We start from the raw sequence: 16,955 nt of genomic DNA, 5'->3' as shown, positions 1-16,955 counted from the left end.
TGAAAACTGCATCTTAAATCAAAACGTTATAACTCGGAACCAATTTTCCCATAGGAAACAATGTTATAAATGGGGGATTGGTTCCTGAGCTAAAGCCTGATACCCTATTTTTACCCCAAATAACCCAAAATTTGCACAGAACTCAATCAATTATATAAAATAAATGTAGCTATATTACTTGTCTATATGTATTTATTTATGTATTTATATTGTAAATAGCAATCCTATTTATTTGGAAGGACTTATTTGAGGTGACTTTGCTGGACTTTTTGAAGGACTTTTGGTTGGACTTTTTGAAGGGGTCTGGAGTCTTCTCAGGAGTCTTGGCTGCAGGTTTTTATGGAGTCTTGTCTGCTTTCTTAAAGAAAGTGTCCGAGGAAGTTTGGACAGATGTTCTCTTCTTTTGCTTGTAAATTTCTCTGTAGCAGCTGTACCTGTTGGATATGCCCCTATTCACTGATGCATTGTGTTTAATGTTGAGGTCATGTTCCTCAAACAGGGACATGGCAGCTTCCAAATGTTGAAATGCCTCAGCCAAAATTTTTGTTCAAGACTTCAACAGGAGGAGTCTTTCCAACAGTGGGTGCATCTTCTTCCTCTGCCACTTTTTGCTGTTCCAGTTCAATGAGGTCCTTATTAGTTAATTCTTCATAATGTGATGCCAGCAACTCATCAGCATCTTCTGGTGCAACATCTAAGTTGACTTCTTTGCCCATTTCAACAACATTTTTGGTCACCTCTTCAAAAAGCTTTGGAAGTCAGACACAAACTTAGGACACATGCCTGCCTTGCCCCAGTGGGGGCAGCAGCCGGACAAGTATCCGCTTCTCCCATGGCCACCCAGCACAGCCTGCCTCTCTAGTAGGAGTGGCTGGACGAGCCACAGCTTGAGCCACGGCCGCCTGGTGCAGCCCCGGCACTGCCTGCCTCACCCCGGCGGGAGCAGCCAGAGGAGCACCCAGATGAGCCACAGCTTCTCCCACAGCCACCCGGCACAGCCCTGGCACTGCCTGCCTTGCCCCGGCGCGAGCAGCCACGGGAGCTGCCGGATGAGCTGCAGCTTCTCCCAATACCCATAGCCCCCACTCCCAGAACCTGGTGCAAACCTGGCTGGGCAGCATTTTCCCCAACCCCTGTCCCAGCCCTAGTCCCTCCTTCACCGCAGGGGCTCTGATCTTCCCCCCACCCCTACAGCCCTTCCCCCTCCTCTTGCACCGACATACCTGTATCCAGCATCGTAAAGTAAACCCAGGTCAGAACTTTGAAACTCAGGTGTCAATGTACAAACGTTGCAACTGCGGTTCATTGTAACTTGAGCCATCGTAAGTCAAGGACTGCCTGTATGGTAAGATGCTGAATTAAATTTGCAGTCTAAATTCAGGTATTTCCTAACTTATGGACCTTATTGTAACCTTAATATTCTTTTACTGTAGTTTTTGTGCCCAAATATTTCAGATGTGACTTTTGGCTGATGGTTAGCATTGCTATCTTGGCTTTTGAGAGCTGGCATAGTCACAAAACCTCCCTGAGGCATCTCGGTCACTTGACTGCAGAAAGGTAGATCAGAGGGTTTGTCAGCATTTCAGTGTCTTAGCTCCACACAGTACAGTATTGGAACATAGGACTGGGATGGGTTTCCCAGACCATGAAGTCCAGTCCCCTGCATTTGCAATCAACCATCTGCCCAAAAGGGTGTACAAAAACATCTGTTCTGGCCCTTCAAGCACACCATAGGCACCAAGCTGTGGCACTACAGCATGCCACAAATAAAGCGCTGAAGAGGTGTGAGCACCACCAATCCCTTACCCAGTGCAGTGGCAAAGATTATGTTATGTTGAAATAAGCCCAGATAATCCCAAATAAAGAACCATCCCTTGCACTACAAAAAATTCAATTTGTCCTTGCTGACCTGACTAGTGAATAATTCCTTCTCAGCACCACACTTGCTGATTGTTTTCATGTGGAGCACATGAGCAAGACTCACCAACCAAGCACTATAGAAGTTTTCAAATACAACCAGGAGTACCACTATCCCGGCCAAACTCCTACCTCTTCCTGTGGGACAAGTCCTGTGTTTTAGAAAAGGCAGACAATATCCCAGAAGATACATAGTGTATTCATGGAGTTAGTGGCATTCTGCCTCATCCCTTCAAGTGACCAGCAGAGTCCCTGAAACATCAGATTCCTGGAGATTTCCTTCCAGAGCTTTGCAAAGCTTCGGTAGCCAATTCTGTTTGGAGGCCCAATTTGGCAGCCGAATCTCCAAATCCAAATCGAATCGGGAGACCCATTAAAAGTTCAAAATTGAATTGGAAGCCTCCAAATCGATTTGGAAAAGATTTGGTGCCGATTCGGAGATTCAGCCATAGACTAAACAGGCAGCAGTCCTCACCATGCTGGACAGGACACAACTGCCTCTAGCTGGTAAGTTTGTTGTGGTGGGCAAAGCGGGGAGGGAAGGGTGGGGGGGTGCAGATCAATGCCCCCACAGCGAGAGAGGGATTGGGGCTGGGGCTGGGACTTGGGCTGGGGCAAGTGCTGCCCAGGGACAGGGTGGGGCAGTTTGCGCCACTACGTGCTGCTGGTCTGGGAGATGGTCACGTGGTGGCTTGTCCAGCGGCTCTCGCCACTGCTTCCGCCACCGGTCTGGGATGGCACGGGGTGGGGGCGTGTGGCCCAGGATCTGTGTGGGGTGGGCAGGGCCGGGGGTTGTGCTGGACGGAAGGCACTGAGCAGGGGCTATGCTCCCCTGCCTCCCTGCTGTTCACCCATGGGCGGGGGCGCGTGTTCCTCTGGATCGGGGTGGGGTGGACAGTGCAGCAGTGGCTATGAGTGGGCTGCAGCAAGTTTTTGGGTGGCACGTTCCCCTCTCCCCCCCGCCATGCCCTGGTGCTCGCCCAGCCGGAGCAAAGCCACTGCTCGTCCGTGAAGTGTGGGGAGGCCAGGCCGGCTCCTGCCACTGTGCTTTGCTTGTCCGGAGGCAGCACAGGGGCTCAGTCTCATGCTGGCTTCACACTGGCTGGGCTAGCAGTGGGGCGGCATAGCCCCTACTCCCAATGCCTTTCACCTTTTGACTGGCGCAGCCACGGCCCTGCCCACCCTGCGCAGATCCTGGAGCACATGCCCCCGCCCCATGCCCTCCTGGACTGGCTGCAGGAGCAGTGGCAAGAGCCGCTGAACAAACTACCACACAAGCAGCTCCTGGACCAGCAGTGTGCAGTGGCACAAGCTGCCACACCCCTTCCCTGGCCAGGGCTGCACTCCAGGCAGAAAGCCCCTGCTGCAGAGCGCAGCCACAGAGCACAGCCCTGGCTCCACCCACCCCGCAGAGTGCAGCCCGGCGGTGGGCAGCTGGGGCTAGCCTCCTCGAGTGCTGCCCGGCCCAGCCTGCCCTGCACAGATCTGGGGGCACATACCTGCTCCCATGCCCTCCCAGACTGGCGGTGCACAGTGGCGGGAGCCCCCCTCTCCGAGTCCTGTGCTTCCCTCTGAGCTCTGTTTCCTTTAGCCAGTAGAATATGAGAAGTATTTGTCCTCAGCTCACAAGACAGCAGACTTTTTCTTTTGCAGGATGTGATCTTAATACCCATTAAAATCTTACAGTTTTAAATATCATACTGAATATCACTGCTGGTGCCTTCTTCCCATTGGTACATGAGCAGTGCATTGGGGTTTGACATGCAAACTAAAAATGTAACATGACTTTCCTGTTGGCCAGATACTGTTACTCAGAGCTGTCAAATTAAGATATCTACACCAGAAATTCTTTTTTAATGGCTTGGAACAAAACTGCAGAAAATTTGCCTGTAGTAAGCCTGGGATGCTACAGAAGTGTTTATTCTTGGAATTTTGTACTCCAGTGCATGTTCTGGATTGGTGCCATCCATGCCTGTGCGCACCTAGCTCCAGTGGTACCCTTCCCACTCTTTCTCAGAGGAGCCTTTCTCCTGGCAGCTCTCCTTGGAGGCAATCAGGCTTGCAGACCTCTGGTTCTACAGAAGCACCAAAGTTTCTCATCTTGGCAGAGGCATTGCCTCCCAAAAGCTCTGTCTGAAGAAGGCTTTGACACAAAGGCCCAACTACTCTTAAAGACATAGTTGCTACCTCCTGGTATTCTACTTTCAGTAGATATTTGCTCAAAACTCAATTTTTTGCATTTTCCAGCAATAATACATACTTAGTGATCTGCTTTCAGTCAAATTATTCTTATGACAATGATTTAATGCAGGGATGTCAAATTCATCTGGCCCTATGGTCCAGGTGAGTGATGTGGGACTGGTCCATGGGCCAGATAAATAGTGCAGGGCTAGCCCTGCAGGCCAAATCAGACTGAGGGTCCATCCCTTCCCCCACACGCTGGATTGAGTGCCTGTGGTGTCTGCTCTGCCTGGTTCAGGACTGCATCATGCAGGAAGCCTGCTCTGGGACCTGTACTGCATGCAGCAACACCCCAGACTGACTGGAGGGGGCACTGCATCCAGCACACATCCCAGAGTGGATGTCACTTGCATCTCACATCCCTGACCAGCCAGAACAAGTGCCTGTGCCACTGTGTCTCAGACCAGCTGGAGCAAACACCACAGGCTCTTAGTCTGGCACGCAGTGGGGAGGTCCTGAGTAGGTCCAGCATGTGCCTTGGAGACCTATGGGCAGCACCCCTCATTTAACATGTACAGCACCACTGATGCACTGGATCATTGTCTTATTGCCAGTGGGAAAGTTTTCAGCACTCAGATTGCATTGATCAGTCTCACAGGATCAGAATCCTGATTTCCTGTTCTATCAGCCCAAACTGCACTTGCTTCACTATTACTACCTTTTATCACAGAACAACCAATAAAATAAACCGGTTGTTCTCAAACTTTCTGGATGTGACGCACCTAATTGGACTCAAGGAACCCCTCCATATTTTCTATGAATTGAGTGGCACCCAGACTATTTTACGTTGTTGCTTGCAGAGGGACCCAGGCAGTAGGGGTAGGAGATTGGCCAGGCAAGGACAAGCCTGAGCCTGCTTTGGCACCCTGGTTGAGAATCACTGAAACAGACTGTTCTGTTCTTCACTGTCAGCACCAAAATACTGAAATGTCAGTGGTTGTGAACCATGCATGTGACTAAGAATCTCTTGCTAAGATTGTAGAAAAGCTGGGATTTTTACATGTGAACATATAACTATATTAGAAAATAAGTCTTATTCTACTGAGATGCAACTGAATCAGTAAAAACACTCTTGCATTTTCCATAGGACTAGGAGGATACTGCAAACATTCAGTATTTGACACTGACAGAAAGCCAATATTCTAATGATATGGTGTCAAAATGTTCCCTGAACAGATTCCAACTGTTGAGCTGCTACGGTTGACTGACATTACATAACAATATTGCTGTCACACTATATGCCTACTCTGTGCGAGACAGCAGCAGTGCAGTGATGAAAAGAATTTCTTCACTGACTGATGGTACACATCCATTTTGATTTTTTTTTGTGTGTGTGTGTGTGTATATGTACCTTGGATGAAAAAATTAAACAAAGGAACAAAGGAAAATAACAGAGATCCCTGCAATACAAAATATTGCATAGGGAAATTAAGTTTTTTAATGTTTGCCCAATGCACTGTGACAGGGGATTGCTGTTTTAAAATTGCACCATTAGACCAATGATATGACTTCTTCCTTGTTATAGTGTGAAGAAATTGAATCTAGGCACTGAGTTCTACAGAAAGCTGTCAGATCTATCACTTTCTGGGCTGAGTAAATGTCTCGCGAAGGATGGTCTTTGAAGCTATTTAGAGTTTTATCTGTCTGATTGGGAAGTGCTCAAAAGGAGGATCTACATGAGTGACAGTCCCTTTTTATTTTATTTTAGTGCAGCTTAAATGATGACCCGAGCTTTCTTGTGCACATCTGCTATGATATAGTTTGGACATTTTTCATATAGAGTATGGTGAAAGATACTCTTGTTTAGAGTTTAAAAGCAAGTAAGGAATATGAAAGAACAGTGAAAATTTTAGACCTGAAATTGATACGAGATACTCAGAGATGTCTTATTTGGTTGGGCTTACTGTAAATCTCAATATATATTTTTCTGGAATCAGCAGTTTATATTTTTTTCTGTCTCATGCCTCTAAATTATTTTTAAATACTCTTAATTAGTTTCCAGTCATAAATAAATGGGTTAACACACTGCCTCCAGATCTAGTGCTTGTGCCTTGGTTTCCAGCTTTAAATGGCTCTTGAAAGGTCAATTACATCCTTGGATTCATTTTAGATCAGTCAGTGCTGTGTAGCTTTGAAGGCAAATTGGCTTTAAAGGGACCACAGGTCCAACTGAAATATCCCCTTGAAAAATGGGAAGCCAAGGCACATTTTACCAACTGCTCCAGAGCTGAAAACCAAAAAACACTATTTGTTTGTATCTAGCTTACATGCCCTCTGATCAAGAACCCCCTTTGGGTTTGTAGATGAGTATTTGGGTTTTTTTAGATGGCTCCGAAGGACATGAATGTTTTAGAAACTAAGAGAAGATGCGAGTGCAGTACAAAGACGGTTGTTATTGCAGGTGTGACAACTTCTGCAAGAGTTATTTTCAGATTTGCATTACAATTATTCCAGATAGTGTTGGACTTCAGGGAGGCTAGTCTGGCTGCTATACTTCTGTTGTTCAGGGTGTTCTGTTATAAATGCAGAAGTTAGTGGTAGGGAAGACCTAATTTCTAGTTCTTCTTGGGCTAAATGGAGCATTGCTACATATGGTCAGTTTTAATTTGCATCATTTCTACTGACATCTATCCTTAATAACTATGGGCGCACAAAAACAACTCTTCCACATAGTTGTATGCCTTTGTCTATGGTTATAGTCATCTTGGTTCCCAAACAAAAATTTCATCCTTTGTAATAAACTTGTGGATTTTAGGTATTCAACATCTGGTTTATGTTTATGGTATTTCTCTTATAAGGATTTTTCAGTGTGTAACCATGAAAGGTAACATTTATATGAGCTGAGCAGGGTTTGATTTACATTCCCCTGTTCTCTCCCTGCCATTCCTAGAGAGTTACCAATATGTCTCTGCTTAGAAAAATCTCTGCAGTACAAGTTGTGGATTTCCTATTAGCATTATCTTTAGCTCTAGAAGAAATTTGAGTGGTATCAGGCCTTGTGCATTATGCTACATATGTGCTGTAGACATTTATTCTTCCTTAAAGCCTGTTAGATCCCTCCAATACAGGTTTGAGTGAAAGTATTGTTGATCCTATCAGATATTCTGCATAGGTCTGTCTCTAATCTATGTCCTTTAGTCACCGTTTAACTTAATATGGGGGTGCATTTTTTTAATTGACATGCAGTGGAAATATAGTAGGATTTGCATGCAAAACTTCTAGCAGGAATTAAGGGGTAAAAATCTTGTTTTCGATAGGATAATGATTTTTGAGGAGTAACACAAGAGTTTTATAAAATATTGGTATCTGTTGTGCATGCAGCTCACACCCTACAGTCATTAGCATTGAAAGCCGATAGCAGGTTTTGTGATATCTTCCAGACAATGTAGAGCAGTTTTTATATTTCATAAATTGATAAAAAGCTGCATTTAAATTTGACGTCTATGTTTAAATTTGCTTGGAGTAGCTCTTAGCCACAAAGTAGCTTATTTGAAAATCTCTTGTTAAAGTCTGTCTTGTCTATTACTCTCTTCCTTTGTAGAAATCTACAGTGATGCCTCTAATTGTTTAGTTTAGGTCATTTTATTAGATCTCATTGGATATGTAGGTTTCTATTACATTACACTTTTTATTAGAGATGCTTATTCATCATTTTATTCTGAGATTCCACATTATCTTATTTCTTGTTGCCTCCTTATACATACTACAGTACTATGTACAATCTTGTATACAGTAAAATACTGTAGTTTGAATTTTTTATTTAATTAAAAGATGAATAAGTAACAAGAAAAAATATGTTAACTAATATAAGTTCCATGGCTTGCATTTTTTAATATGGAGACCTCTCCTCAATTTGACCTAGTTGGAATTTTTTTAATAATGAAGAAATGTTGAGTTATTTCTCTTCTGTGGTTGGCATGTGGTAATTTCCTTGAAGCTTAGTCCAGTATGAAATTCTTTAGTTAATTTACACCTAATTTATTATCCATCTTCCATTTGATTTTTGCTTATATAGCTACTTTTAATAAAGAGTGACTGTTCCAAATATTAATTTTCCAAGTGAAGTTCTTCAAAACATTAATAATGTTTTAAACTATATATTATTTATTATAATTATTTACCTGGTTAGCAACATAAATTACTAACCTGATTTAAATAAAAATAGCCTGAAATAATCAAATACTTTTAAGTAATAACTTTTAAATTCATTCCTTATTATTCTGTTTTAATATTTTGACTTTTAATGCAGTGGGATTGAGGGGGAAACAAACTTGCATTGAAATTTTGCTTATTGCTCTTCTCCTGATTAAAGGGTAGGGGACAGATGGAGTCTTGTAATTAGAAAGATACTTTATTTACTATTGCTGAATAATTTTTCAGATGAATGCACTGGACACACTTGGTCAAACAGCTTTGCACAGAGCTGCTTTAGCAGGTCACTTGCAAACCTGTCGCCTCCTGCTGAATTACGGCTCTGATCCCTCTATCATCTCGTTACAAGGTTTCACAGCAGCACAGATGGGAAATGAAGCAGTACAACAGATTCTAAGTGGTAGGTAAAAATAAAGACTGCATATTTTAATATGGTCTCCTTCTGTTCTTTTACAGCTGTGATAATTTCTCACACTGCTTCTTTCAGTATTGTGTTGTACCTTCAGCAGATATGTCATATCTTCATTATCCTATCACGCACATGCACACACGTGCGCACACACACTTGAAGCTTACTCTAAATTTGTTACTCTTTACAGGTTCTTCCCCACACTCTCCCAAGTGAGGTGTTTACATTTTGAAAAATATTAAACTGGTCATATTTGTTTCACACCTACAAAGAAGCAAGGAAATAACAGTGGCAGAGGATTGGTTTGTTTTAATTTATATCTTTCAGCAGTCTCAAAAATGAAGATGTGCAAATTACCCAGAATAGCTGCACCTTCCTGGAAATGCTATACAATTAAAAAGTGAAGCATACTTATAAGCTTTCGGATCTTCCTATAGTTTTTTGTTTCAATGATAGGGGTCTTCAGCATGAAAAACCTCTTATAAATTCAGGCTACTTAGCTATGCTTGTTTGAATCATTCCCCCACGCCCCCCCCTCCCCCCCCCCCAGTTAACCAACCTGTTAAGAGAGTGCATATGTATAAAAGATGCATCTGCATTAAGTTTTAAAAAACTACTCAGTGCTTGCACTACCTATAGTCATTTGTTGCTTTTAGCACATAATTCTGCTAGTCATGTTTTTGTTTACATTTTGAGGTTACTTAAAAAAAATTTTTAAAAAGTTCAGAATTAATAAAGTTGACCTTGCTTTTTTAACATGATAACCATTTTGAATTATTCCTGAAAGAACAATGAAGAGGATTTTTTTTCAATTGAAAATTATTCTTGTATGATAAAAATGGTCCAAGAGGGGAGAAAATGTTTGATATATCAAGTGGAGTAGTGTGAAAGGTACTTAAGCTCCTAGTGCCTTTGAAAACATGTTATATATATTTTATTATTGGTGCTCTTAACATAGAAGGTATAAGCAGAAAAATAGGGATAGCTGTTAAAACAAGTGAGCTCCCATGTCAGATGATAGTCCAGTAGCAATATATTTTTCTATTGCTCATAAAAATCAGAATTTTTACACTAAATGTGAAACAGTAAAGAGATGCTTGAAAAGGCCGTCACCTTTTTCATGGAGAAGAATAAATATCTCCAACTATTTACCCAGTGACTGAGCATGTAGATCAAGAGAGTAAGTACATCAGCAGATAACTTGCTCCAATTAAGCAATGCTGGGTAAGGATATTTTGTACTGGAACTTTCAAGTAACCTGGGGAAAAATCCAAACCCTAGTGAAAACCAACAGAAATTGGGAGCCTAATTCCCTTCGTCACACTTGAACATTTCTAGTTTATATCGTAAAAAAAGAACATGCATTTTACAGTAGCAATATCCATATGAAGATGAGTACTTTTTTTCAAAATGGCATCTTGTAAAATGTTACATAAAGGAGGCATGTAGATAGCTAATTTATGTAATTAATTTATACCTGTGTATAGTGTGGGATCTGACTTTGTGCATGTGTGTATATAGAGAAAGAGAAAAAAACATTTAGTTGAATAAATCCACGGGAAGTAATTGTTTCTCTAATATTAATGAGGAATAACCATTTAATTTCAGGAAAACACGTGGCTAAGCTTTAAACAAATACTTTAAAAACACCCATTTAATTTACTTATTTCTCATTAATTGGCCTTTTCTACAGGAAAAAAAAGCGTCTGTCTTTCCCCTTAGTGTGTTTACACACACGCTCATACACACACACATCCATGCACACTCAGACATCCACCTAAAAGATGGAGAAACAAGATATGTGTACTAGTTTGTGATGTCTTCAGGACTATGTATGGTTGTTGCTAGTTGTCTTGTGTGTGCATATTTTAATGATAGCAAATGACTTACAATTTTGGTATAAATACCTAATTTTGTGCAAAATAGTCCTATTTTTGTAAAATTGCTTTAAATATCTTTTAAAATAGCAAAAATATTAAGCTTGCTTTGATGTAAAGATTCTTACCCCATTCCTTTAGTCCTGTGTATAAGTTTATTGGTTAAAATATGGTCAAGTAGCCTTGGTTTTTTACCCACACTTGAAATAGCTGTGAGATCACAACCATGAAAACAGCTTTCTGATGACCTCATGGCTGAGAGGTCTGCCTTTCCCCAAACTGGTACTGATATTGTGGTTATGATCATTAAATGTAAACATGTAATATATGAAAGGTCATAAAATGGGATTATTGGGAAGGGTTTTAAGTTTCTGTTAGAAAATGCTGTTTGTTTTTCTTCTTCTATTAAAGAGTAAGTATATTTGTTTTTTTCCTTGGCACAGCTCTGTAAGGATTCCGACCCTTTCTATAAACAAATTCCAACCTCTTGGGGAGGTTAATTTTAATTTCCCTATATAATCAGATTTATTTTGCAATTGAAGTCAGCATCTGGGCCATCTCCTATTGACTAGGGGGAGGAGGGAGCTGAATTTCAGACAGCAAATGAGGAAGCAACAACTGAAGAGCAGAGTCCCAGATGCTGTTCTGGACTCTTATCAGCATAGTAAGATGCTTACCAGGCTTATCTCCATCCTGCTCAAAACATTGAGGAGGATGTGGCCAGTGCAAGGTGAGGTGGTAAGGGACTGAAATTTTAACCTTCTCAGAAAAAAGTGAACATGATTCATTCTATGACTTATCTAGAACCACTAATGATAGGGAGTCTGCTGTTTCCCCTCTTTAGCAGTATTTCTTTGCATCATTTGCTAATCTCCACACTAAGCCACTGCTAGTGGAACTTGTTTCTTGAGCTAGTGCTACAGGCAAAACAAAGTGTTAGCAGCTCACATGTTCCTGCATATAACAGAGTTGGGATTCCATGATTTGCCACCTGTCAAGAGTGTCTCCTCCTCACCCATACGAGTGGGTTTCTGGATATACCTTTCACTTTTCCCCATCTCTTAGTATATCTTCTCCACTGAACACAAAAGCAATGGGAAGGCAGATTAGTATAGCTTTGTGTCAGCAGCTGGATTGTCTGCTGATTGTCTAGTCTCTAACTTCCTGCCTGCTGTCTTACCAGACTACCTCCAAAGCCATGTCTTCTGTCAGGAAGAGAAAGCCAGATCTGCAACTGAGCAGTACTACCTCAAATTGGACTGGTAAATTAATACATATTTAAGGGAACGCTTCACAGCCCATTTAAGAATTTAGCTATCTATTTGTACCAGTTTTTCCTTCATGTAGTATAAAATATGATTTTATTAAATAGCAAGGTAATTAATTTAGAAAGAATGATAGAGATTGTAGGGGCATCGGATCAATGCGTTTCTGCTTTCAGAAAGTGCTTAGATGGACTATCAATCTTTCTTAGAATACAATTCTTTGCAGTTAATGTTTTATAAAAGCTTTCTCTTTATCCGAGACAAGTTAACTCTGTCCTTCAGGAGCGTACTCAGGCCTAAAGCTATTTAGAAAGTGTGACTGCTGGGGCAGCATGCTTGTGATTTAAGGGTATATAAAGACCTGCATACCCAAGTGTACTCTCAATCCCTTTCATTCTGCAGTAGACAATGGTCTCAAAATCAATTACGTTACATTACAGAAGCACTTATTCCTCAAATTCTTAAGCTGGGGTAGCTTAAGCAATATATCTTCCCGCTATGAAACGCCATTTTTAGTAAAGTGACATAAAAAAGCACTAAGGTTGTATAGAAAGCACTCTCGGCTCATTTTTTGTCCTGAAAGCTGAAAGTATTGATGAGCTCCAGGGTCAGCAAACTCATCCCTCCTTTCCATGCTAGCACCGCTTCTCTCCCAATCTGACTGTCTCTTGCCACTGGATGTCTTTGTCCCCACACAGCTGTTTTTCTAATAGAAAACTTAGGTGGAAGAGGAGGAGGAGGCATTTGGGCACGGTGTGGGGCAGAGAGTATGTGACTGGCTGGCTTGAAGTTAAAACCTGTAATTATTTTTTTAATAGCAATTAAAACAAAAGTACACATTAAATGCCTTTACACCACCCTCTTGTTCACATTAACTTATTAGCTATCCACTTAATAAAATGGGAAAAGAGATTATGTTGTTAGCCAGCTTTGGAATTGGAGCACAATTGTTACATCATTGTTGGCCAATCAGAATACCCCTCTGGACAACCACTGCTGTATTCCAGAATCCAGCTCAGTCTCTTAACAGGTGTATTCACTTAGGTAAAAGCAGTACAGTTCTCTTCTAAGTCATTTAAGTCAGCAGAGTGACCCAAAGCCCACTGACACCTTCCTTTGATTTCACTGGGCTTTGGATCAGGCTAAACAAGAATATACTTCCTTGAGGAAGAAAGAATTATTCCCATCTGCTAAAATTTTCAGAAGTATCCAAGTTCCATTTTATATAGTAACATAGTCATGCAAGCCTAAACTATGTTTACTTTCAATGAAATTTGGCCCCCTCTTGCCTAAGAGACTTCTGAAAATGGAGCATTGGCTCTCTACCATCACTTGTGTACAATTCCTAAAAATTCCTTCAGAGACGAGACCTTTTCTGTTTAGAAAATATGTGAGACTGAAGTTAAGTTAGTATAACGTCATCTTAATTGTGAAATAATACTAAGCCAAAATATCAAATTTTCTTTCCGTGTATATAGAAAGTACACCTGTTCGCACATCTGATGTGGATTATCGACTGTTAGAAGCATCCAAAGCTGGAGATTTGGAAACTGTGAAGGTAGGGTTGTGTGAATGAAGTATCCAGTTTGCAACCTGTATTACTGTGCAAGAACCTAGCTGCCAAAAACAACCTCTCCATGCTCATAGGGTCTGTTGACATTAAGGGCCTGCTTGGAGACATTTACACTTAAGCGTACCCTTTTTTGTGAGGGAGTGCGGGTGTGTGGCATGGGTAGTTACCCCAAGAGTATCTTAGTTTAACAAGAGGGTACTACCAAGTTGGGTTTATTTATACACACGGGCATTAGAACACAATCTGTAATATAACACACAAAGCCCCCCATAGAAATCTAATAATAACATTACCACGTTCAACAGTGCAACTTGAAACCCCAACTCTGACAGTCTCACAAAAACCCTTTGGGGTAAAAATATTCACCTTATGCACAGCCCAAGCTATCCCAGATGGCACAAGGCCTTTCACCACTTTACAGTCAAACTGACCGCACTGCCTTCTGTGGACTTTTAAGTGCAACTCACTCTGTAGCAGCAGTTAGTTCCTCTCGCTGCTGGTTTCTCCTTTGTAAAAAAAACAACAAAACGCAGAATCCTCCCAGCTGCATGTAAATCAGGCTTTGCCACAATCTGCCTGGGGCCTCTTTTAATGGCTTTGGGAGCACATTGGGGAGCAAGGCCTCTCCCATGGTCTACCCATGGATTTTGCTCTGGGCAAAATGGCCCAAATGTTGCAGCTCCTCTCTCCCACTTCCCTTCCTGCTAGCACTCAAAACAGTCTGGGGGCTGTAGTTCAACCCAGCTCTCTGGGTCTGGATTTCATGGGTTTGGAGTGGCCCTACTCATTTCTGCTTAACCCTTCACAACCCAGGGGCAGGATTTATACTTAAAGTGAGACTTCTGAAGCAAGCCTCATCAGCTTCTTACTATATTTTTTCCAGTGTGGAGCAGCGTCCCCAAAGCTAATTAAACCAGTGCCTGTCCTCCAGTCTTGATCCAGGGCTGGAATTAGATTGCCAGTCAGGAGCAGTCCTAGGAAACCCTTCTCCTTGTTGTCACAATTTTGGAAAAAAAGATCTCCTCAACCTGAGAAGGGTCTGCATGACACAAAACAGACCCCTGAGACCCTTTGGCCCATGTGAATGATAGATGAGACTTGTAAGGAACCAGCAGCTTCAGCATCAGCACCTGTCCCTAAGATGTTTTGGCCCTAAAGAATTTCTGTGAAAGCTTAGGGAGGCCCAGATCATGGCATACCAGTTCTGTCCATCATCAAGACTTACAACTCAAAGGAGCAAAGGGAGCACACCCATGTGGAGCCCCTCAGGGTCATGATTCCTTAGTACTCCAGTCAGCTGATGGGCCTTTGCCATTGGCACACTCCTTTGAAGTGATGGAACCAGGAAATGAACAGATTGCTCTATCAGCTTGGTTTGGAGTACCATTCTCCCAGTCCTGCCAAAGTAGCCCACACCTGGCACTGCTCACTTAATGAACCTACTGTTAGTGAAACACTCCCTAGTACTGGGCCCTATGCTGTGGCAGCACCATCTTCAGGCCCAGCGTTGTACTTCTTCACAGGGTCTCCAGTATGCTTAGCATAGGTCTTATCCTTGTCACCAGCTAAGTCCCATGCCTGGATGCCAGTCAGAGTCCTTCTCGGGCATAAGACTGACAACTCTTCCAGTACTTACACACTGTAGACACTCATCCAGGGTGTGGTGCCATGTGGAACAGCCTATACACCCCAGAACCTTGGAGCAATTGTCTACATGTAGTCAACCATGTCTGCCTGGCCAGTTAGTTGTGGGGGTTTCCAGCAACCTCTCCATTCTCAGAAAGACTGTTGACTTCAAGGACCTCTGCTTGGGGACATTTTCACTTCTCCCTAGATCATTGCAAACAATCACTGAAGAATCCAGAACCTGTCCTCCCCTGGTGCAACATTTGTGAACTCAGTGCCCCAGTTTCCAAGCAGTTGTGAAAAAGGCAGCACACACATTGACAATTTCCCCAGAGGAAGTGTCAAAACAGTCGCATTGCCTCATAGATATATTACACGAAGTCACTGGGGCCATAATGATCCCAACCAAAGTGACTTGAGAAATCTCAACGTTCTGCCACCCTGTGGCAAGACAGACAAGAAATACAGAGTGCAATGTAAGGGCATGAGTAACTTTCCTCTCGTCCCCACCCATCCTCCTGGTTGTTGCAGCTGTGAATAAGAAAGCTGAGTTGGCAAAGGACAGAGAGACTAAGATGTTGGACCCATTTGGCAAGAGAGCCTATTCATCAGCTAGCCTGCAGCGTGGAATAGCTAATTATCAGGCTATTTTAGCCTGATACAACTTGCAAGTGTATTAGAAATTAGCAGACTTGATGGAAATGGTTATTCCATGCAAAAGGGAAAGTTTGATGCCTTTAATCTCAGAAGGACAGTTGGTAGCCAAAACAGCCCTACAGGCTGCTCTGGAGACATGCAGCATCACAGGCAGATCCATAGCATCAGGGTAGTTATACACTGATAACTTACTACTGGGAAGACCTCCTGTTTGAAGGCACAGCCAATAGGTTTCATCCAGGATTTGGGGAACCATGCATATATTGCAAAATTCCAGGGTCCCTGGGAGTATTTTCCCCCTCATACAAACACAGGTCCAACCAGCCCTTTATTTTCTGAGGGTCGCCTTGACTTTAAAAAGGTTGAGAACCCCTGACCTAGAGGAATTCAGAGTCCCACGTACAGGTATTTGGACACTGCTTTGTCATCACCTATTAGTGAGAATGTGTTTATGGACAGTTACTTGAAGAACAAAAGTTACTTATCGAGAACTGAAGTCTGTAACAATATATTGTCCAGTTCTTCAACAGCTTTTACCCCCTGGGTATAGGGGAACGTGGAGAGGTAGCATATGGGCATATTCTAGAGATACTACTGAGTCTTTCGTTTAAGCATAGGGTGTGAGACATAGATTCATAGATGTTAGAGTCAGAAAGGACCTCAATAGATCATCGAGTCCAATCCCCTGCATAGGCATGCCCACCAGTGAGAATGTATATGTGGACTGTACATCTCAAGATTTATTTAAGCTGTTACTAAGTAACTTTTTTTGGTCATTCTCAAAATTCTCTTAAGAAAATAGCATCTTTCATTTTATGTGCAAGTTAACTGAAGCTGTGTAAAATCTGGTGATGCCCTACAAGATAATTTTCTAGAGCTTTGAAGCTAGCTCAATTTAGCTACCATTCTATTAGATTCTTATGTTTAATCCAGGAGATTTAAGGGTTCCCTAAGCAAGATATGAATGTATGCATCTGATTCTCTATTTGCAAAACAGGGATAATGTCTACTGTGCCAAAAGAGGAAACTTTCTTGACCCTGGTGTTTAAACACAAATAGGAACGCTAATTAGGGCTGTGCGAAACACAAGTGTTCCGTTTCAACCAGTGTTTCGATGTTTTGATGGAATCGTGTTCCATTTCGACTTTTGTTTTGAGTCGAAACGGCTGTCCCGTTCTGTCGAAACGTTTTGCCGTTTCGACACTGTTTCGATGTTTCGCCCATAGGATATAATGAGG

The 16,955-nt window shown here is 42.2% G+C and overlaps 1 protein-coding gene across 1 annotated transcript in view; it reads left to right on the top strand.

The window, feature by feature from the left end:
* TNKS (tankyrase) overlaps positions 1 to 16,955 on the top strand; it is a 255,631-nt gene that overhangs the window by 197,679 nt on the left and 40,997 nt on the right. Inside the window, exons 12-13 of the mRNA XM_059722215.1 lie at positions 8,539 to 8,710; positions 13,340 to 13,419. Coding sequence (XP_059578198.1) covers positions 8,539 to 8,710; positions 13,340 to 13,419 — 252 coding nt within the window. The remainder of the gene's footprint in view (positions 1 to 8,538; positions 8,711 to 13,339; positions 13,420 to 16,955) is intronic.

The sequence above is a fragment of the Alligator mississippiensis genome, chromosome 2, assembly GCF_030867095.1.
Source record: "Alligator mississippiensis isolate rAllMis1 chromosome 2, rAllMis1, whole genome shotgun sequence".
Taxonomy (NCBI): domain Eukaryota; kingdom Metazoa; phylum Chordata; order Crocodylia; family Alligatoridae; genus Alligator; species Alligator mississippiensis.
This window is presented reverse-complemented; position numbering and strand designations above follow the sequence as displayed.